The sequence below is a fragment of the Hyperolius riggenbachi genome, chromosome 3, assembly GCF_040937935.1.
Source record: "Hyperolius riggenbachi isolate aHypRig1 chromosome 3, aHypRig1.pri, whole genome shotgun sequence".
NCBI lineage: Eukaryota > Metazoa > Chordata > Amphibia > Anura > Hyperoliidae > Hyperolius > Hyperolius riggenbachi.
The window spans coordinates 332,865,310-332,888,823 of NC_090648.1; the positions used below are offsets into that span (position 1 = coordinate 332,865,310).

The 23,514-nt window shown below is 41.9% G+C and overlaps 1 protein-coding gene across 3 annotated transcripts in view; it reads left to right on the forward strand.

Annotated features, from left to right (window-relative positions):
- The window catches only part of MON2 (MON2 homolog, regulator of endosome-to-Golgi trafficking), a 157,051-nt gene that overhangs the window by 81,434 nt on the left and 52,103 nt on the right, over window positions 1–23,514 (forward strand). For all 3 annotated transcript variants that reach the window (XM_068276881.1, XM_068276879.1, XM_068276880.1), the window contains exons 20-25: window positions 3,544–3,645; window positions 11,437–11,547; window positions 15,197–15,372; window positions 15,463–15,625; window positions 19,731–20,024; window positions 20,614–20,812. In XM_068276881.1, the coding sequence (XP_068132982.1) occupies window positions 3,544–3,645; window positions 11,437–11,547; window positions 15,197–15,372; window positions 15,463–15,625; window positions 19,731–20,024; window positions 20,614–20,812 (1,045 nt within the window). The remainder of the gene's footprint in view (window positions 1–3,543; window positions 3,646–11,436; window positions 11,548–15,196; window positions 15,373–15,462; window positions 15,626–19,730; window positions 20,025–20,613; window positions 20,813–23,514) is intronic.

The following is a 23,514-nucleotide window of genomic DNA, read 5'->3' on the forward strand; positions in this document are numbered from 1 at the left end:
GCGAGGCGGCCGGCGTGTGACGTCAGCCGCGTCATACGCGGAAGGAGCAGGCCGACACTCGGCCGAGTGTCGCCCGGGCTGCGGCCGGTCAGCCATTCCGGAGCGGGGAGTAGGAGAGGAGTCAGGACGCCGTCGTGGGACCTCCCGACCAGCACTGGGCTGGAAAAAGCCCCGGGTGAGTACAACTTTTATTTTTTAGATGAGCTCGGAGTCCCTTTAAAGTGGACCTTAACTCTTGCACAGGGCAGAAGGAAAACGGAGAGAAATGCACCTTGACTGTATTAAGAGAGTTTAGCCTGTTTAATTTCCACTCATTTGTGTCTAATCACAAGTTGTAATTTGATCCTCCCCTGTGTCACATGACTACCTATGGCAGATAAGCAGATAAGCCCATTTGAAAGCACAGGCTGTAAACAAATATGTCTGCTTCCATGAATCAGGAAGTAGAAACAGTGCAGATTTATTTTAAGATTTGTATCAGCTGTAACAAATGCATGTTTTTTTGTTTAAAGATTATTATGCTGTTGTGTATATTATAGAGCAGAGAGGAGTTCTGACTTCAGGTCCACTTTAAAATGTTGTCTTGGAATAAAAGGTCTGATCAATTTTTGTACACCAAAGAGAAGTTTGCATCCCTTTCTGTTGTTTCTCACTTTTTCTGTCTTGTTATTAATAGCTGATATCGGTGTATGTTTCCAGCAATTACTGGTATTGTTCCTCTAAGTTAGCTTGACCTGGCAGCTGTCCCGTTTGCTGTCGCTGAGGATTCTTGTACTCATCAGCCACAATTTGTTTGAAATGAGCAGATATAAGGAATAATATCTCTTTTGTGAAATTGCCATCTCTGCTAACTTGCCATCACACTCAATTTATCAGAATTTTACTGTTCTGTATCATTTTACTGCTTGAAGAGTATTGGTATGGCACGGAAAATTTTGATGCAGGAGTGATATTATTGCTGTTCGTGTTCAGAGATTAACTTTGTTTTGGCATGTGCTGTTGTTTTATAGCTAAGGATATCAAAGAGGTTACCAGAGTCTCTTCTGTATTCACGAGATCTAATAATAACCTTTCATTCTAAATATTCTTTCATCTACAGCTTTTATGATCTCATTAAGACACAATCTGTTTACCATTAGTTCTGGTATTACAATATTTTACGAAGCATTAGGTTATTCTATATATTGGATAAGGTTAATGCTTATCAAATCACTGAGGCTGGCGTTACGTTTTTTCGTTCGGTAGATGCGTTCAATTGATTTCCATCATGTCCGACATTACTTTTGATCGTTTTACCACTCTATTTCTCATAGAAGTGAATGGAAATTGATAAAAGATAAGAAAATCGAGCGGAAAAACAAATCGTAAATCGATCAATTGGCAGAATCGACTGAAAAAAACGTAACGTGTGTACCTAGCATTAGACAGTGGTATTATCTAGTTATTTCATTCACCTCTGCACAGTACCTTTCCTGTTTTTAATCTTTTGTTGTGTGTACTTAGTCTACCGTTTTGTTCGTTTTATCTGGTGCAAAGTGTACTTTAGGTAAAAAGTAAACTAAAGGTGGCCATACACTGGTCGATTTGCCATCAGATTCGACCAACAGACAGATCCCTTTCTGATCGAATCTGATCAGAGAGGGATCGTATGGCTACCTTTACTGCAAACAGATTGTGAACCGATTTCAGCCTGAAACCGATCACAATCTGTTGTGGTGGTGCTGCTGCTGCCGCCGCTCCCCCCGCCGCATACATTACCTGCTCCGCCGGCGCGATTGCCCCCGCTCGTCTCCGCTCTTCTCCGCTCTGGTCTCCGGCTCCAGCATGCTTCACTTCTTCCTGCCCGGCAGGAAGTTTAAACAGTAGAGCGCCCTCTACTGTTTAAACTTCCTGCCGGGCAGGAATAAGTGAAGGCATGCCGGAGACCAGAGCGGAGAAGAGCGGAGACGAGCGGGGGCAGTCGCGCCGGCGGAGCAGGTAATGTATGCGGGTTCTATTGCGTCGGTCGTCGGGCACTCGAACGCCACTAGCGATGCGCTCTTTACCCGCGGACGATCGACGGTAATTTTCCGCACGGCGCGATCGACGGGATCGGACGAAATGAATCGAAATTCGGCGTGTAGCGTGAACGATTGGCAGCAGATTCGATCCCAGTGATCGAATCTGCTGTCGAAACGGCGGTAAATCGTGCCAGTGTATGGCCAGCTGAACACATTAATACAGCTGAGTAACACTGCTGTAAACAAAAAACACATTTTTTTTTCTCTTAGTGGAACCTCATATTTGGTTAACTTTACAGTATGTCCTTTTCTGAGGCCTTTTCTTTAAGTTGTGTGAATCCCAGTCAGATTCATGTATTTCCATGGTTATAGCAGTTATTTATTTAGTGATATAGACGCAGTCATGTGCAAAGTGCAGTGGTTTGAAGCTACCCAGTTTTCCTTATAATAAGTTTAGGGAGAAGTACGCTCTGATTGGGTTACTAAATTGTGTATAGTATATTACCTATTTTTGTTTTATGGATTAATTTCTCATTGCATATATGCCTTTATTAACCATTTCAGCCCACGGGGAATTTTCACCTCCCATTCATTCGCTAATAACTTTATCACTACTTATCACAATTTATTGATCTATATTTTGTTTTATTCCGCCACTAATTAGGCTTTCTTTGGGTGGTACATTTTGCTAAGAATTAGTTTTTTATAAGTGCATTTTAACAGAAATATTAAGAAAAAAATTGAAAAAATTCATTATTTCTCAGTTTTCAGCCATTATAGCTTTAAAATAATACATGCTACCATGATTAAAACCTATGTATTTTATTTGCCCGTTTGTCTCGGTTATTACACCATTTAAATTTTGTCCCTATCACAATGTATGGCGCCAATATTTTATTTGGAAATAAAGGTGCATTTTTCTAGTTTTGCAAGCTAATAATGTAAAAAAGGTTCGTAGTATACCCCCTTCATATGCATATTTAAAAAGTTCAGACCCTTAGGTAACTACTTGTTTTTTTTTTTTCATTGTAATTTTTTTTTCATAAAAAAATTTATTTGGTGTTGGGAAATAAACAGTTAATTTTTAATGTTATAATGTGTGTAAATTGCCTTCAAAAATGTTTGTAGATGTAGTTTTACTATTTGGCCACAAGATAGCCACATTGATTTTTTTTTTTTTTACTTTGTGCTTCTCGCTTTCCGCGAAGCACAAGGAGGACGGGGAACTTTTTTTTTTTCAGAAAAACTGCGGCCCCTGATAAGAGACCGTCGTTTTTTCTGCTGGGGACTTAGATCGGTGAATGGGAACCATGTTCCCGTTCACTGATCTCAGGGCTACCGGGGGAATGACATGGGGGCGCGATCGCGTGCGGGAGCGCGCCACTGCAGCAGAGCAGCCGCCTGGGAGTGATGATCACGTCCAGACGGCTGAAGTGGTTAATGGACACCAGGCATGTGATATAAACAATGTCTGCTCCGTGTCAGAAGGCCATGATGTTTTTCAGTAACTATATCTTAAACAGTTGAAATTGTTCTCTTTTAGGAGCCATCTCTGTTTGCTGTGGCCAAGTTGCTGGAGACGGGATTGGTGAACATACACAGGATTGAAATTTTATGGAGGCCTTTAACTGGGCATTTAATAGAGGTAAACACAATCAATATTACACTCAGCAGATTATGTATGTACAGTAGTTATCATTAGAGCACTGATCCATACAAAGTGACTGAACACTTCCATTATACAATTATCTCTACAATCTCTGTTTCATAGAGTAGATCCAACAATTAAAGGACAACTGTAGTGACAGGTATATGGAGGCTGCCATATTTATTTACTTTTAAAGAGAGTCTGAAGCGAGAATAAATCTCGCTTCAGACCTCATAGATAGCAGGGGCTTGTGTGCCCCTGCTAAAACGCCGCTATCTCGCGGCTTAGCGGGGGTCCCTTACCCCCCAAATCCCCTCCGTGCAACGGGGGATTTGTTCCGCATTGAGGCAAGGCTAACCGCCACAGCCCTGCCTCATGCGCGTCTATCAGACACGTATCTCCGCCTCTCCCCCGCCCCTCTCAGTCTTCCTTCACTGAGAGGGGCGGGGGAGAGGCGGCGATGCGCCGCTGATAGACGCGCTGTGAGGCAGGGCTGCAGCCGTCAGCCCTGCCTCCAGGAGGAGCAAAATCCACGACCAAGTTGGTCGTGGATTTTGCAAGGGGGGATTTGGGGGTGAAGGGACCCCCATTTAGCCGCGGGATAGCAGTGTTTTAGCAGAGGGGCACACATGCCCCTGCTAACTATGAGCTCTGAAGCGAGATTTATTCTCGCTTCAGAGTCTCTTTAAGCAATACCAGTTGCCTGGCAGCCCTGCTGATTCTCTGCCTCTAATACTTTTAGCAATAGACCCTGAACAAGCATGCAGCAGGTCAGGTGTTTCTGACATTATTGTCAGATTTGACAAGATTTAGCTGCATGCTTGTTTCTGGTGTTATTCAGACACTTCTGCAGCCATATAGACCAGCAGGGTTGCCAGGCAACTGGTGTTGTTTAAAAGGAAATAAATGTGGAGAAAATAATAATTGCTGTCGTCCTAAAGTAAGCCTGTGATGTTTGCAAGGCATACTTTTAGATCCTTACCTCGGGAGGGGGAAGCCCTGGATCCTAAAGAGGCTTCCCCCGTCCTCCTGCAGACTGGTTCCAGCTGCATCTCACTTGGCTTTCTTTGGAAATAGTGGACCCAATCTGGCCCAGTTTTCCTGAAGAAAGCCAAGCAGACCAGAGCTACCACACATGCACAGGGAGCTGACATGAGTCAACATGCTGGCTTTCTGGGGTCCCACAGCTGGAACAAGACTGCGGAGGAGGACAAGGGAGGTTTAGGATCCAGAAATGTCCTCCTCCTGACGTCAGAAGTCCATAGGGGGCACTTATTTTCAACTACAGGTTCCCTTTAATAACGACCTGTTTAAATTTAACTGGACTACTTCATTTGTATCTTTTTAGGGGGGGGGGGGGGGGGTCGCTCAGTCTTTTCTTTTTAAAAATATTATGTGAATAATATTATGTGAATCTGTGAATAACGTGCATTTCTAGTTATACTGCTGAATAATGGCTGTGGTTTTAGTTTATCACCACTTTGTTTTATGTAAGGTGATGTGAAAAATGGCATAAAATAACCCATTCATTTTTTTCTGGCAGTATTGCATATCACCACCCTTATAAATGGGCCCCATTGACTTTGTGTTCACACTTGTGCTTGAAAGAGTTCTCAGAAACATTTCTAAAACTCAATGAGGTTTTGCAGATGCTGGGAACAAAAAAGGATGAACTGAGACAAATGGGTCAGTTAACACATTGTATTCAGTAGGTGTGGCATGGTGCAGTCATTATCTGAATGTAATCTTCAACCTTCAGTCCTCATTTGAACCGCATTCTCCATTGATTACAATTGCTCCACCCGAGCAGCTTTGAACACAGGCCGAATGCTCCAGGGACTTTGTGTGCACAGGAGATCCTCTTGTGCATTTGGTGCCTGAGCAAACATAGGTTTATTGTAGATGTATTTAGAATGCAGATGGCAATTGTGAAAAATGCAGTGAATGATCTGTACTGTGTAATTTACTCATGAAGGCTCCATTTCACTTTAGACCACAAGAATTATAGTAGCAGCTTGCACTGTCTTTTAATACATTCATGTTTCTTGTTATCTATTTTCATGATCTGTTCTGTATTTCTCTTCTGCTTGCTCTTGCCCTGATCAGAAGGTACGTTTGTACAGCATGTGTCGCATGCGCAGTGTCTTTTGAATCTTTTTTCTCTCTCCTTTTTTCTTTGGCTTTGTGTTTTGCGTGTTTCTATTTTTTTTTTTCACCTCATAGGTTGATGAAGCTTTATCTTTTAGTCAGATATGTTAGAATACTGATTTAACCACTTCACCACTGAGGGGTTTTACCCCTTGAGCACCAGAGCAATTTTCACCTTTCAGCGCTCCTTCCATTCATTCGTCTATAACTTTATTATTACTTATCGCAATGAAATGAACTATATCTTGTTTTTTTCGCCACCAATTAGGCTTTCTTTAGGTGGGACATTATGCCAAGAATTATTTTTTTCTAAATGTGTTTTAATGGGAAAATAGGAAAAATGTGGGGAAAAAAATAATTATTTTACAGTTTTCGGCCATTATAGTTTTTAAATAATGCATGCTACTGTAATTAAAACCCATGAAACGTATTTGCCCTTTTGTCCCGGTTATAAAACCATTTAAATTATGTCCCTATCACAATGTTTGGCGCCAATATTTTATTTGGAAATAAAGGTGCATTTTTTTCAGTTTTGCGTCCATCCCTAATTACAAGCCCATAGTTTATAAAGTAACAGTGTTATACCCTCTTGACATAAATATTTAAAAAGTTCAGTCCCTAAGGTAACTATTTATGTATTTTTTTTAATTGTAAATTTTTTAATTTTTTTTTAATTACAAAAAAAAAAAAAAATGGGGAGTGTGGGAGGTAATGAGTTAATTTTATGTGTAAAAGTCATTTATTTGTATGTGAAAAATGTGTAGGGTGTAGTTTACTATTTGGCCACAAGATGGCCACAGTAACTTTTTGTTTTAATGCGACCTCCAAGCTTCCTTCCGGAAGCTTGGAGGAAGAATAAGGAGGCTGGACACGTGAGTTTTTTCTCACAATGATCGCGCTGCCCATAGGAGAGCAGCTGATCATTGCGGGGCTTAGATCAACGAACAGGAATGGATTTTCCCGTTCATTGATCTCTGGGCGAGCGGGCGGCGGCGGTTTTACTAGCGGCGGGCGGCGTGTTTACGAGCGGGAGCGCGGGCAGCGTCGGGAACGCGGAAAGTACGTGTTTCTCCGTCCCTGGTTTTTAAAGGATGGAAAAAGGGGCGGAGAAATACGTACGCGCGGGGGTAAAGTGGTTAAATATCTTGAACCTTTCGATAACATATGGCATAAGGGCCCTTTTACACCTAATCAGTTGCTCTCAGTTAAAACGGAAAGAAAACTGATTTTCAAAGTAATGCCCATGTTTTCCTATGGCACCTTTTACACTTAACGCGTTTTAACTGAAATCTTCTTCCCAATGTACTGCTATGGAAAAAACACACACCAACGCATACTAACGCACACTAACGCACACCAACTGATTAAGTGTAAAAGGAGCCTAAGTGTACTCTCGTCAGTCTTGGCGTTGGTCCTAATTCAATTGAGTTTTCTCCCAGATGATTTTTCATCTGCTCCAAAAATAACTTTTCAGCATTTAGCAAATGAAAAACTTCTTAAAAGTACCGGTACATAAAAATGTACTGTTATATCAACTTATTTTGAGTATTTTCTTGCTTGACAGAGTTTTTAAGGGTATTTAAAAGGTATATTGCATAAAGGCCATTGAGACTGGCTTTTTCACACAGATGGCTGGCAGCAGTAGAGTTCACTGTCTGTCAGCCGCTTCTATTTGCCGGGCACATTATTGTTATTTATTTATAAAGCGCCAACATATTCCGTGGCACTGTACAATGTAAGAAAACAAACAAGGGATACAGACAATGATATACATCAAATATGACCACTGGTATTAAATACAGTACAGGAGATTACAATAGCAAATTTAACATGATGACTAAAATGTATAAATGTATAACAGAGTGCAAGCAATTAAAATAACATTCCATGACACAAAAGGGTGAGAGCCCTGCCCTTGCGAGCTTACAATCTAAAGGACTGGGGTGGAAACAAGAGGTGGGGGAAGTTTACAGTATATGTACAGGCAGTGCGTGATTGGGTTATTTAGTGAGGAGTAAATGTAGATGCAAGGTTGAAGGGTGCATGGCCTAAGCTAGAGAATATGCTTGTTGGAAAAGAGAACTTTTAAAGATTTCAAAGGTGGCAGAGCTGGGCACTTACAGATGGCTGCAAGTGTTCAGCAATCAGCACTGGTTGTAGTCTCGTTTATGTATATTTGAGCAGGTGGCAGCTGTCCGCTAGGTTTGACAGGCAGCAGTTTTCCACTGGACAGTAAGCACACCGTGTTACACACCCACATGGTTACAACTGCCCTCCGTTCAGTTGCATCGCAAGTAACCAGAAAACATTCAATCGGAGCTATTGTGCGACTAAACAGGGCAGTATACTTGATGTCCTGCCATCTGTTTGAATGACCCCTCCCTGTGGCTGCTTCCAAGGGCTTATGAAAGGTTGTGAAAAAAATGAAATAATGGCCAGCAGTAGAATAGAGAAAAGGTGCACAATACCACCAAAACAGGCTTTCCAGGAGTGCTCCAAGCCCAAAAACAGTTCCACCATACCAGTTACTTGAAGAGATGAGAGCTGCTGGGCACATCCAGTAAAAAACACGCCTTTATTGCAACAGCGTTAAAATCAGTTTCAAAACAATGGCATCAGTCCACCAGGAGATAGAGGGATAAACAAGTGAAGGTGTCAACAGCTGTTTCGCACTCAACTATAGAGTGCTTCCTCAGGACAACCGAGCCCCCCCATCATCACCCCTTAAATAGTGTACTCACTTGTTTCCTAATCGATGAGGGAGGACACCCGACCCAGCACACCATCAAGACGCCGCACCAGCACTTCCTGGACGCCAACTGCGTTCCAGGAGGCGGAAGCGGCATACCCGGAAGAGGTCACTGGCAGCGTTGGACCAATCAGAGCTAAGGATCCAGAGCATACAGAGCTCCGGTCCTTGTAAGTGGTCAAAACCGCCAAAAACAAGCCCACCCCCAACAGATCTCAAGTGACGTATGCACTCAACAGAGATCTGCACCTAACACCATCCTGAGTGCACGGGAAACGGGACATAGAAACACCGCCCCCTGCACATTAAGGAAGCGAGAGGCGTCCTTAGTTACTGTTACTACCTAAAGAAACACTGACAGGGAAAGCTGTCTATACACGGGGAATCTAACAGACACCAATCTGCACCACTATTGGGGCGCAACAGGCATCATACAGAGAGAGTTTTACCCAGGCTATGAGGGACGGCAGCAAAAGCTGTCCGCTGCACAGGGACCAATAAACTTTTTTATCTGACCAATCTCGTCTTCAGGTGCGCTGCTGCTGGCCTCCCCACACACACAGAACAATTCCTAAAAGGCACAAAAGGTGACAAAAAGAAGGAAAAAGAGGAGTATGATTAAAAACACAATAAGCAATATAAAAAAGCAACAAATCTCATTACAAAAACACTGAAAAATCATTCCTTTCATTTAGTCCCAAGGGACCTACAGCTTAAAAAAAAAATCCAAAAGCTTTCCCTGCGTTGTAGTTTTCTTTAGGTAGTAACAGTAACAAAGGACGCCTCTCACTTCCTTGATGTGCAGGGGGCGGTGTTTTTATGCCCCGTTTCCCGTGCACTCAGGATGGTGATAGGTGCAGATCTCTGTTGAGTGCATACGTCACTTGAGACCTGTTGGGGGTGGGCTTGTTTTGGGCGGTTTTGACCACTTACAAGGACCGGAGCTCTGTATGCTCTGGATCCTTAGCTCTGATTGGTCCAACGCTGCCAGTGACCTCTTCTGGAGATGCCGCTTCTGCCTCCTGGAACGCAGTTGGCGTCCAGGAAGTGCTGGTGCGGCGTCTTGATGGTGTGCTGGGTCTGGCGTCCTCCCTCATCGATTAGGAAACAAGTGAGTACACTATTTAAGAGGTGATGATGGGGGGGCTCGGTTGTCCTGAGGAAGCACTCTATAGTTGAGTGCGAAACAGCTGTTGACACCTTCACTTGTTTGTCCCTCTATCTCCTGGTGGACTGATGCCGTTGTTTTGAAAGTGATTTTAATGCTGTTCCAATAAAGGCATGTTTTTTACTGGATGTGCCCAGCTGCTCTTATCTCTTCAAGTAACTAAAAAATGAAATAATATCTGAACTTCTCCATTTCTGCATCTACCAACTCCTGGGAAATAGTCTTTTTTTACTTACCTGGGGCTCATTCCAACCTCCCGTAGTCTTTGGGTTACCTTGGTGTCCTCTAAGTTCCCTCAGTTGTTCCACTGTCACTCCAATTAAAGTCAAAAATTGTCCAGGTTGCCCGCCTCCTCGACTTTAATTGGGGTAACAACGGAGGGAACCTGGTGGACACTGAGGGATCTCAAAGACTACAAGGGGGCTGGAAGAAGTCCCAGGTAAGTAAAAATCTGTTTTTTTCCTCCTGGTTCAGGTGTGCGTTAACTGTAACTGTCTTCAGGCATCAGGCAAAGAATAGGAAAGCCGATTTACTTACCTGGGGCTTTCTCCAGCCCCTTGCAGCTGTCTGACCACCGGCCCGGGGTCCCCGCACGGTGTAGAGGATGACCTCGAGGGTGTCCTTGCTGTGCCTGCGTGCAGTGCCGCTGCCAATTAATCAGGATACTCACTTTTATGTTACCGTAATTGCTGTATCCTTCCTATATCTGTATATAGTTGTATATTGGTATGTAGCCCTGCCCTCCCAGTGATGTAAAAGCTTAGGCTGTTTAGCTATGTGGAGTTCTCCTCCCAGAGCATTCTGGGAGACCAGGTATTTTTCTACTGGCTTCAGAACATAGAGCGTACAAACATTCCGCAGAGATACGGCACTAAAGATGTTTCCACCTGTAATACATTTCAGAATGTAAATCAGAGGAAAGGGTGAGGAAAGATTAACAATGGGAAAACACTGGCTAAATAATTTATACAGGAATATTGAATAAAAAAAATTTGATTTTCAGTACAGTCCCTATTTAAAGGGGCACTACTGCAAAATGTAAAATTTAAAATATGTGCAAACATACATAAGTACATTTTTTCCAGAGTAAAATGAGCCATAAATTACTTTTCTCCTATAATGCTGTCACTTACAGTAGGCAGTAGAAATCTGACAGAAGTGAGAGGTTTTGGACTAGTCCATCTCTTCATAGCGGATTCTCAAAAAGGCTTTTATTCTTTATAAAGATATTCCCTAAAAAGGATTTAAACAATGATGCTGGCCAGCTTTCCTGCTCCCTACACAGTTTTTTGGCAGTTGGACAGAGCAACTGCCATTCACTAAGTGCTTTTGAAAATAAATATATACCTGAGAATCCCCTATAAAGAGATGTACTAGTCCAAAACCTGTCACTTCTGTCAGATTTCTACTACCTACTGTAAGTGACAGCAACATTGGAGAAAAGTCATTTATGGATCATTTTAACAGTTTTTTCACTGTAGTGCCACTTTAACTGTAAACATAACTTGCTACATTTGTAACTTACCAATATACAGACTAAAAGAATTCTGGAAACTGTTACATTTCACTGTCCTTTTTGTATGTACTGAAAATAATAACTGATGTGTGGGTGTTGTACATTTGCTTCACTGTACAGTTCATGAATAAACATTCTTCATAAGACTTCATTCCTTCTTAAATGAGCAGAACAAACAAAGGCCAACTATCTTTTTGTTGTTTACAGGTGTGCCAGCATCCAAACTCTAGGATGAGAGAATGGGGAGCTGAAGCATTGACATCGCTAATTAAATCAGGACTGGCGTTCAAGCATGAGCCAGAGCTCTCTGAAAACCAGGTACCATATTGCACTTTTACATAGCTTCAGCACCTGATTAGGGATAATCTCCACAATTTGGATTCTGAATGAAACAGAGACTTTACACATGCAAGCCATGGCTGGGGAGGTTAGCTCATCCTTGTCGCCACCTCTGGCCTTTTGTGGTCCATATCACATTCCAATATTCCAATACATGTATACAACTTTGTTTCATTTGGAAATCGGAATTGTAAAGCTCATGCCTGTGCCTAATCATACTTCTAAATAGTATACTAAACGCAAGACCGCTTAAACTGGTCTCCTCTGTAGAAAGAGCTCCAGACTAAGGTGCTTAAAGAACTACTATCAAAGAAGCGTTTTTTCTGTAAACCCCACATACCTATAGAGTTTTACCCAGCAACAATAAAATGATTTTCAGAGGTCTCTCAGCACAGCCTGTGTGAAAAAAAAATGTGTTTACCAGCTGTTTTGTTACACTTTTTTGTGTCGGCATCGGGGGGTGGGCAGAACTGTAACCTGGCTGTATACTGCTTACTTTACACTGCGTGGCAGAGAGAGACGCACAGACAGAGCTTCAGCTGATGGTTATTTACACACATTTGAAGCTATATTTCTTTCTATCATTCTGAACAGATTCCAGGCAAAGTATTAGAGCCAGTGAAGATTTTTTTCCTGTATGCTGGATGTTCTGGGCACAGTCCTCCATAGTAATTCCCACACTTAGAACTGTTCTTTGTAAATGTCATTTTCTTCATATAAAACATGAAAAGATGAAAAAGCCTTTGTATTGCTATTTGCTAGTAATTACAGGTAGTCCTCGGTTAACGAACGAGATACGGACTGTAGGTTCGTTCTTAACCTGAATCTGTTCTTAAGTCGGAACATTGTGTCATCTCTGTCCCCTGTACCTCCTCTGTGCCCCCCTGTGCCTCCAGTGTCGTCCTCTGTGTCACCTCTGCCCTTTGTACTTGTTCATACAAGTTTAAAAACCATTTTTTCTTTGTTTTTTTTAAATCGATTTTCTCAAAAAATTCAAGTCCAATTTGAAAAAAATATATATTTTGGCTGGTTCCCATGGAAACAGAGAATCCATGCCGTTCGTATCGGCGGGTCATTCGTAAGCCGGGGACTACCTGTACTGGAAATATACAGTATGTGGCATTTAGAATTTTAGTTAACTTTGACATTTGTCCTTTAAGGATTAGATATATAAATGTATTAACAATCTAAAGGTAGCCATATACTGGTCGATTTACCATCAGATCCGACCAACAGATAGATCCCTCTCTGATCGAATCGGATCAGAGAGGGATCGTATGGCTGCCTTTACTGCAAACAGATTGTGAATCGATTTCAGCATGAAACTGATCACAATCTGTGGAGCTGGCGCTGCCACCGCCCCCCCCCCCCCCCCCCCCGCATATATTACCTGCTCCGGCCGGCGCGTGTCCCCTGGTCTCCGCTGTCCCTTCTCCGCGCTCGGCTGCAGCTTCACTGAACTTCCTGCTAGTATAGCTAATCTGTAACAAAACAACTTATAGATTGCCAGCTGATATGGCAATGTAATCAGAGAGGAATCGATTCCTACCACACACAGCACATCAATTTTAATAGGGGGGGGGGGGGGTGCTGAGAAGTTCTTGGCTTTTCCCAGAGAGAAGAGGGCTAGAGTTATGAATTAACAGATTTCTTTAACATAGTCCCATCTGAGACTGATGCTCTTGGCACAGCTTAGTTGCAGCTTCTCTAGACCATTCAAATAAGCCTTTGTTTAGACTTCAAACCAGTTCTCAGCAGCATGTTTAATGTTAGAAATGTACACAAATGTACCCAAAATTCAGGGGTTTGTTCAAGTTTGGGTGGGATTCTGTATCCTTGGGGACAGTTTGGGAACAGATAATAGTCCAAAGAGGCCAGTTCAGGTTAGTGTGTGTGTGTGTGTGTGTGTGTGTGTGTGTGTGTGTGTGTGTGTGTGTGTGTGTGTGTGTGTGTGTGTGTGTGTGTGTGTGTGTGTGGGGGGGGGGGGGGGGGGGGAGGGCGAGGTGATGGACCAATTGGAAACCTATGGTGTTCAGTTCGGCAGCCACAACATTGGCTGTGTGTGCAGGTGCATTGTTCTATGGTCAACTTTTCATGGCGCTTTGTCTCAATTGCCTTTTTTAGCTGGTCCAGGAGGTTAACATAACACTGTCCAGTGATAGCCCTGGGGTAGGTAGTCCACTAGCTAGCAGAGTACCGTCATCCAAAAAACAGACGCCTTGATTTTTTTTTGGACAGTTTCTGGGTGTAAATAAGATATTTGGCCACGGAGACCCACTGTGGCACGTCATTCCTTTGACTGTTCCTTGGTTTCAGAATCAAAGGCGTGGAGTCAGGTTTTATACTTGGTCACTAACTTAGCCTAAAAGTCAAAATGGGCCAAATCTGCTTTGGATGTTTCACTTTGTTCCTTCTCCTGATAAACTGTTCAAACATTTTGACATCCACTTTGCTGAAAGCTTGTCTAGGATAGTTGTGATAACAAACCCAACATGCTCCTGTTAGATGGACGTATCTGGGCTATCTTGTTTTTGTGAATATTCGCCGGTCCTCAATAATCAGCTTATGGGCAGCATTGCAGATTGTCGGGTCAGTTCAGGTTGGGGATAACCACTGTGGGGCTCATCTTCAATGGTGAAATGCCAAGTCTTGAAATAAGATATCCAGTTTATGACAGTGCTGTAGGAAGGACACTTCTGTCCCATTGATCATGACATCTCAGTGTGAATGTCCTTTGCTGACTTTCCGTGGAGAAATAGAAACTTCATGACAGCCCATATACGATACACATTTTGTGTCTTGAATTTGTACTGTAGCTGGAAAATGAAACATAGGTTCAAAAGTATGACAGCAGGAACTAGTACTATCAATTCTCAAGTCCAAGCAGTGAGCACAGCATAAAGATAACTCTACACTGCTATAAGTTCTGCTATAGGCTTGATGCTTTTACAAAGAGGTCAGATGGACGTTTTCTTTATTGTGATAAAGTAGCAGGCAGTGGAAGTCACCATTAATGTACCTCAGTGTTTCCCAACCCAGTTCTCAAGTACACTCAACAGCATGGTTTGTGGAAATTCACAGAGGTTGTTAACTCTGCTGAGGCACTAGTTACTCCACTTGTGAAGGAAAATAAACATGCATTTGAATTCATTAAGTTTTTTTTTTTCTTTTTGAATATCCCTGAAATATAATTCAGTAAACATAATACATGCATTGACAAACTGATGTGAGGGCTATACTCCACTAGATCGTTTTTAGCTGTGTATTGTAATTGAAGTGGAGTTGAGTCCACAGGAACCAGTGCAATTTCTTGAAATCACAGGGCAAGCAGCATTTTCAGAGCACTTTAATAGGGGAAAGCAGGGCTCAAATCTCTTTCCTCTAAATTGCTCCGGAAATGAATCCCCTTTTTTCATTGCAAAATCGCTCTCAGCCTTTTGAGGGCAGTTTGCAAATGCACGTGGGCACTTGGCCCTATGTACATCTATATGTTTGTTGTGGTTGTGTCCTTTAAACTATTTGATTTTTATATAATGAATAAAAGTAATTCTATAGGTGAACTCTATTAGCGTTGTCAAAATGTGAGTAATAACAACATGGTAGTGATGTCTTGGGTTTTCTTTTACAGAGGCTGCAGTTGTTATTGCTTAACCCTTTGAAGGAGCTCTCATCTATAGCTCATCATGACATCCGCCTCAAGCAGCTGGAGTGTGTGTTACAGATCTTGCAAAATCAAGGAGACAGTCTTGGACCAGGGTGGCCATTGGTTCTAGGAGTGATCGGAGCAATAAGAAATGACCAGGGGTGAGTTCTGGCTGACTTTGTCAGTTTTGTCTATTTCTAGGGTCACTTTGTGTGTGTGATATTCAAAACAATTTCTTTGTTTATTCAAAGGGAGTCTTTAATACGAAATGCTTTCCAGTGCCTTCAGTTGGTTGTGACAGACTTTCTTCCCACAATGCCTTGCACCTGCCTGCAAATAGTTGTAGAAGTGGCTGGAAGCTTTGGACTTCAGAATCAGGAGCTCAATATTAGTTTAACTTCTATTGGCCTGTTGGTGAGTTGGTTTGTCTATTTTAATATATTCTGTTGCAGGAACAATGGGAAGGGGATAAGTTTGCATTTACACATTTCAGATCATGATGTCTATCTATACTTTTTGGGAACTCCAGCCTTCTCCTCTGAAGTGTAGTAGGGAGCAGTGAAGACCAGTACGTTCTCATCTGTTAAATGTAGGAAAGCTCCAAATCTCATCTGCTAAATTTAGGGGCTCTCCAACCCCATCTGCTAAATGCAGGGAATCTCTATGCACCTTTCTAGGCTGAACCCAAACCTTAAGTGAAAATAGCATAGATAAACCATTGCATCCACTGAAGTAATTCTAAATAAGGCTTCCCAAGAATCCCGAATTCTTACTTTGATATTAAAGAGAACCTGAGGTGGACCATACTACCTTAACCAGGTTTTTTTCTCTGCTCCCAACGATCCACTCTTCACCATCCTGCATCGATTAGTTCATCCGCTGGGTTGTAGGGTAGTTTTCTTATTGTCAAAGAAGCCACTACGCTGCAGCATCTCTGCTCTCACAGAGAGGCTGAGAGCTGTGCTGTGACACAGAGATGCGGCAGAGAGGAGGCGGAGGGATGTAAGGAAGAGGCAATCCTAACGCCATAGTGGGCGTACTGCAGAAGTGCCTTTCTTGCAAAGGATGGCCCTTGCCAAATTGCTTGTCAGAAATTTCGGAGGGGGCACACCACAGGGAAAGGGGAACAGAACAGTGCAAGGACCACACAGAGGCATGTTTCTTGCTCAATGACATTGCTCTGTGTCCTGTTCGTAACAAACCGCCTCACTTTAAGGGTTAAAAAGGTGTTTTGGCGATGCTTCTTACTGGCATCCACTGATGCTTATGGTTTTTTTTCCGATCAACCAAAGGTTTATTGAAAGAACAAAACATTACAGGAAATTCAGAGCAAAAATGTCAGTACGTATACTACAGAACATAATGCCAAATGTAGAAATTCAAAAGATGTCATAATACAAATGGAAATAGTCAATGCTCAGTGAGCAGTATATACTGAAGAGCAGAGGAATCAAGAATTATAATCAAGGAAACCAGTGGAAATTTTACAATCATACATTGATAATTATAGTTTAGATAACCAGCGTTCCTTTGAGATATTTGCGAGAACATTTCCTATGTTGATGAACCAGTTTTTTATAGAATAATGAATGATTGAACTTAGCCTTCCAATCATCAAATGTAGGGCAAGTCTGGGATATCCACCGAACAGCAGTACACTGTTTGGCTGCGAATAAAGTTTTGGTGAGGAGCACTTTGTCAAATTTGGGGGTATACTCATCTAAGATATTAAGGATGCAGGTTTTGATATCGAGGGAGACAGGGGATCCCATGACGTCTGCAGAAAAGCGTTTACCTGCTTCCAGAAATCTTCTAATAGGGGCACCGCCATAGTAAATGCAGGAAAGAGTGGTTCACAATTCTACATTTAGGACAGTGATTGGAAGTTGAAGAGGAATATTTCACGATGCGGGCAGGGGTTAGATCTGATTGGTGGATAATATAGAGTTGCGTCAAGCATTCTCTGACACATGGAGACACTCACTTCCCAGTCTTCATCGTCAGTAGGGACATTAAGTAGTGTCCACTTGGACATTGTAGCAGCAGTGATTGTGTTAAAAGGTGCCTATATAATTCTTAACTGGTCCATCTTGAAGGAGTTCTAAAATTGGAGAGGTGTCTGTATGTGTAAGACCTTGTGAGAATTGAGCAGAGAGCATGTTGCAGTTGCAGATACATATATGAGTGAAAGTCGGTTATAGAGTATTGGGTTTGGAGGGTGGTGAAAGGAACCAATTGAGTGTTTATTAAGGATTTGGCCTTGGTATAAGATCCCCCTGTGTGCCCAAATTGAAGTGTTTTCCAGTTTTGCCATAAGGGTGTAAAATGCTCCCAGGAGGAAAGGAAGTAGCTTCTTGGGCATCTGCCAAATCTTTTTGGCTTGGATGAGGATTTAGTTAGAGGGGTTTAATTGGGTGAGGGCAAATGGAAGGTTTCGAAACCTGACAGTAGAAGAATAGCCTAAAAGTTCAGGAACAAACAGAGTTTGTAACAAACCAATAAGAAAGATGCTCTAACTGTGATACTAGGTAATAAACTTGAAAATCAGGTAATGCTGCACCTCCCAAATCAATAGGACACTGCACAATTTGATAACGCAGTTTAGCTCTAGATTTATACCATACTATACATAAGATTACAGACCTCAATTTCTTGAAGAAGGGTATAGGAATAAATGTAGGATAATTGTGCATCATATACAGTGTAAAACTTTAGGCAGCAGAACCATTTTAATCAGGCTTATATGACCAATCGCTGACTGCGGCAACTTAGTCCTTGCGCTTAAGGTACACACGCACGTCGTTTGAACGACAGTTGGACATGTGTACAATTGATCGTTAGACTGACAGCAGCAGTTTTGACTGATCCACTCGGTGTTTTCGTAGACTAACTGTCGATCAAACGACAGGTCTGTACATGTGTACAAACGACTTGTTGTTTGAAAGTCTATTCGTTTGACACTAATAGACATTCAAACAACAAGTCGTTTGATCAGTCATTTAATCTAGTCCACTGTCCATTATTAAGTTAAACGACATGTAAATTAGATAAATTAGCATATCAAACGGCTAGTTGGTCAGTGTGTACATGAAGTCTGAACGACTTGTTTGCACTACAAGTCGTTCAAACAACAAGTCATTCTAAAAAGTTTGATGTGTGTACGCACCTTTAGTTTAACTTGGGAAAGGTTTACAAGAGGTGTGATATTGTTTTGGGTAGAATGTTCAGGGACGGCATCCACTAAGGTGCCCATACACTCGTCAGATTGGCAGCAGATAGATAAGAAATGCATCTGATGAACTATCTGATGCGTTTTTAGAACATTTTTTACCAGGATAAAATTCCAATAGATTTCAGTTTGAAATCCATTGAAATTCGATCTGATGGCATTTTTTTGCCATCAGATTTCCATTAAGGCCAATGCAAACTGATAAGCAATCTCATCAGATCGACCTAAATTTTCCACCCTGCCAGTTCAATAGAAATCCATCGAAATCGATCGAAATCGGCCATCGATCGGTCGATTGGCCAACCGATTTGCAATCGATCGATCGGGATCGATCGGTCAGCCAGAAAATCTGCTGAGTGTATGGGCCCCTTAATCTTTATGAATTGACATGAAGTGATATGTGTTGAGATAATCGCCACATAAGGTAGTAATTTCCTGCACTGCTCAGGAATGACACTTTGTTAAATGGTCGGTAAAGTCAGCTTTACTTCTTCCTGCCCGGCAGGAAGTTTAAACAGTAGAGCGCCCTCTACTGTTTAAACTTCCTGCCGGGCTAGAAGAAGTGACGCATGCCGTACCCGGAGACCAGACCAGAGCGGAGACGGAGCAGCGGTGACCGGGGGCAGTCGCGCCGGCGGAGCAGGTAATGTACTGCAGCTCTATTGCGTCGATCGTCGGGCACTCAAACGCCGCTAGCGACGCGCTCCCTGCCCGCGGGCGATCGACGGTAATTTTCCGCACGGAGCGATCGACGGGATCGGACGAAATGGATCGAAATTCGGCGTGTAGCGGGAACGATGTGACAGCAGATTCGATCCCAGTGATCGAATCTGCTGTCGATCTGGCGGGAATCGGCCTAGTGTATGGCCAGCTTAAGGAGTAGTGATGATCATGTCTAGGAGAATCATGTGATTTGTTTGATCAGCTGAGAGCTTTACAAAGCTCTTATTTGCTATTATTACATCCTGCTTTAGCACGTGATCATGACTAGCAAATCAGAAACTTAGATATCTATCACCTGACCAAACCGATTACATGCTTCTCTATGAGTTCTCCTAGACATGACCATGACTCCATGGTCATGTCTAGGAGAACTCATGGAGAAGCATTGATCGTTAGCTCTGGTCAGTTGCTGAAGAGAAGATATGCATCTGCGAAGTGGTACAGTACTGGTGTATTTTTGTTTTTGTGTTACTCAACGCGAGATGTTTTACTCATACTAATTCCAATACGTGCGTGTTTGATTAAACATTACTTTTCAAGGTATATTTTTATCTTTCTTTTTAACAGTGGAATATTTCGGATTACTTCTTTCAACGAGGAGAAACCATAGAAAAGGAGCTGAACAGAGAAGAAGATTTGCTTCAGATGCAGGCAAAAGAGAAAGGAGTGACTTTAAACCGGCCTTTCCACCCAGCACCACCGTTTGATTGCCTCTGGTTGTGTCTTTATGCCAAACTGGGGGAGCTGTGTGTTGACACACGCCCCGCTGTGCGGAAGAGTGCAGGCCAGACTCTGTTCTCTACAATAGGGGCACATGGAACCTTGTTGCAGCATCCAACCTGGCACACTGTCATCTGGAAGGTATAAAACAGTGCACAGTGTAGTGATTCTTAGAGGATTTGCTATAAATACAGTAATGTGAACATATGCATAAACTCAGTTGTGGTTTTGAATCCATTAAACTGTAGTTCGGTATCCTATACAATTAAATGCAAGTGTCCCTGCGTCATCAACTGAAGGTTGTGTGTCCCTGGCTTTTTTGTACTGAGCATGTGCGCAACCAGGGCAGTTAGGACACAGGGCCAGATCTGACAGTTTGCTGTGTGTGGTTCACAGAGGTTCTCATTGCATTGTGGGAAATGACAGTTTTTTTTCAACTGCCCAGCAAGTAGCTCCCTGTGTGCATATACTTCAGACAGTGGTGGGGAACGAGCAAGCGGGACGCGTATGTGCGCGCATTGCGGGGGGGAGGGGGGTTGGGGTCAGCGGCTGTGACCTAGCGCCCGTTTTTTTTTAACGGGTGGGCCTGGCAATGTATATTAGTCTTCAAAAATAATCATCATTTTCTTGATACAACAGTAGATGTTTGTTTTTATCTAGATGTATATAACTGGATCGGAATGCCTCAAACTGTGTTTTATCTTATCCTTTTATGTTTCCATGGTTTTAGGTTCTGTTCCACCTATTAGATAAAGTGCGAGAATCTTCAACAACCGCTGATAAAGAAAAAATTGAATCAGGAGGTGGCAACATACTGATTCATCACTCCAGGGACACTGCAGAGAAGCAGTGGGCTGAAACATGGGTACTGACACTAGCTGGAGTAGCCCGAATATTTAACACTAGGAGATACCTGCTGCAGCCTCTAGGTAAATTAAGTGTCATCGTTCCACAAATGAAAAATCTAGAGGTTGTTTGCTTCTTATAGTCTCAGCAAATTTTAACTTTTAACCACTTCACCACAAAAGTTTTCTTTTCCCTTAAAAACCAGACCAATTTTCACATTTCATGCCCCACCCATTCATTTATTACTACTTATCACAACTGAATGATCTGTACAATGTTTTTTAGCTACAAATTAGGCTTTCTTTCGGTGGTGTTTTTTGCTAAGAATTATTTTATTTCTTATACATTTAAAAGCGAAAGGGAAAAAAATTGAAATAAAGTAATTATTTCTCAGTTTTAAGCCATTATAGTTTGAAAGTAAAAAGTCCTACTGTAAATAAAACCCACACATTTTATTTGCCCAATGTCCCGGTTATTACATGTTATGTACCTAGTACAATGTATGGCAACAATATTTTATTTGGTCATAAATGTGTATTTTTTCTGTTTTGTGTTTCTTTATACTATATCACTTATCACAAACCCTTATTTGCAAAAATAACAGTTCTATTCCTACATAATATACATATTAAGAGCTGAGTCCCTAAGGTAACTATTTATGCAATGTTTTAAAATGTTATCACGTTTTATCTTCTTTTACAAGTGTTTTATTTTGGTAACTATAGGGGAGGGGGGAATAACTGGTTTATAACTAATGGTGTTTTTTTTTATCTATATATGTTATGTGTATGTTTTATGTTTGTCTACTAGATGTCCCCACACTTTTCTGTTTATTGTGCCTGTAATGAATGATCATGGGCATCAGCGAGGTGTCAGCGATCATTCATAAAAATCAAACTAAACACACAAATACATAATACTTCCAGTGTACTACTGGAAGTGTTATGTATTTGTGTGTTTAGTTTGATTTTTATGAATGATCGCTGACATCTCACTGATGCCCATGATTATTCATTACAGGCACTTTGATAGGCTTTGGGAAACATGTACCCATTCACCGATCAGTACTTTGCCGCATGAGGTCTCGGGCTCGAGCTGCTCATAACAGAAAGATACCTGCATTTACACCACTGGTTGTGAAGGCCGAGGGGCATAGATACGGTACAGCAGTGGGGAAGCGGTTTACTATATCTCTAGTGGTTCAGCCAAAACGTTATCTCTACTTATACCTGAGTGAAATTAGAATACAATTTGAATAAGAAACTGCAGGATTCCTTTAAAACCATGGCAGTACGCTGTATAAATTCAGGCACAGAAATAATTTTAGAATATTTCTTAACTGAATACATATGATCAAATTTGTTTACGATTTCACTGATCGTCTGTTGAACAACCGTTGGCATGGCAAATGCCAAACAACAATACAAAATAACTCTACACACATTAATATATTAGCTATATACAACCACATACAAATTATGTGCAGGCAAGGCCTAACTAGTGTGGTAAGCAAAGATAGGACAAAGTGAAGGTTTTAGAGAAAGGTGCTTGTATGGAGAGATTGAAAGGCCTGGAGCACAAGCACAATGAGAAGGTATTTCCAATTGGGTGTGATTTGCAGTGTTGCTCAAAAATATTACAATTCTAGTTTGTTAGAAACCAGGACTCAGCTAGTTTCAGGACTTGCTGATCAATTAACTGGCAGTAAATTACTCATTTACAGGTTAATTGATCGTCACTACCTGAGTCTGGTTAGGTTTTGCAAATTTCCACTTCAGTTCCTGTTGAAATGTAAATATATTCTATGATTTTTGGAGCAACGCTTAATAACTAGAAATTAAGAATTCCAACATCTAGACATGGCTTTGCTTGATTGAAAGCTCTAGTAAGCCCCCCACTGGTACCTAGTGCGACTGTATGCACAATACTGAACTACAGTGTCATCAGCAGGTGAATCGAGGAGCTGCAGGTCTGCTGACTAAAGTTGTAAAATGCAAGTCCAGTCTGTTGAAATATGAGCAACTGAAGTCTAAAAATATGTTGCCTTTTTTATTGTCAGAGTGCAAGCTGTTGATAGGCTAGTTGAGTGCCAGTGGTACATTGTTTTGTGGAATTAAAAACAGATCCTACATGTATGCTTCATGGGCACATACTTCTGAATTTCATAAGACACCTTGCTAAAATAGCAATAACAAGCCTATGGAGGTGAGCATTAATAATGTTTGTCTCATTAATGTTCTGACTTGAATATATGCACTATATTAGCTCTGACTTTTCACAAAAGAGCTTAGAAATAACAGTCATAAGTGTGTCTATAGAGTGGAGGTAAGAGTGTCTGTAGAATGGACATAAGTGTGTCTATAGAGTGGAGGTAAGGGTGTCTGTAGAATGGACATAAGTGTGTCTATAGCGTGGAGGTAAGAGTGTCTGTAGAATGGATATAGGTGTGTCTATAGAGTGGAGGTAAGGGTGTCTGTAGAATGGACATAAGTGTGTCTATAGAGTGGAGGTAAGAGTGTCTGTAGAATGGACATAAGTGTGTCTATAGAGTGGAGGTAAGGGTGTCTGTAGAATGGACATAGGTGTGTCTATAGAGTGGAGGTAAGGGTGTCTGTAGAATGGACATAAGTGTGTCTATAGCGTGGAGGTAAGAGTGTCTGTAGAATGGACATAGGTGTGTCTATAGAGTGGAGGTAAGGGTGTCTGTAGAATGGACATAAGTGTGTCTATAGAGTGGAGGTAAGAGTGTCTGTAGAATGGACATAAGTGTGTCTATAGCGTGGAG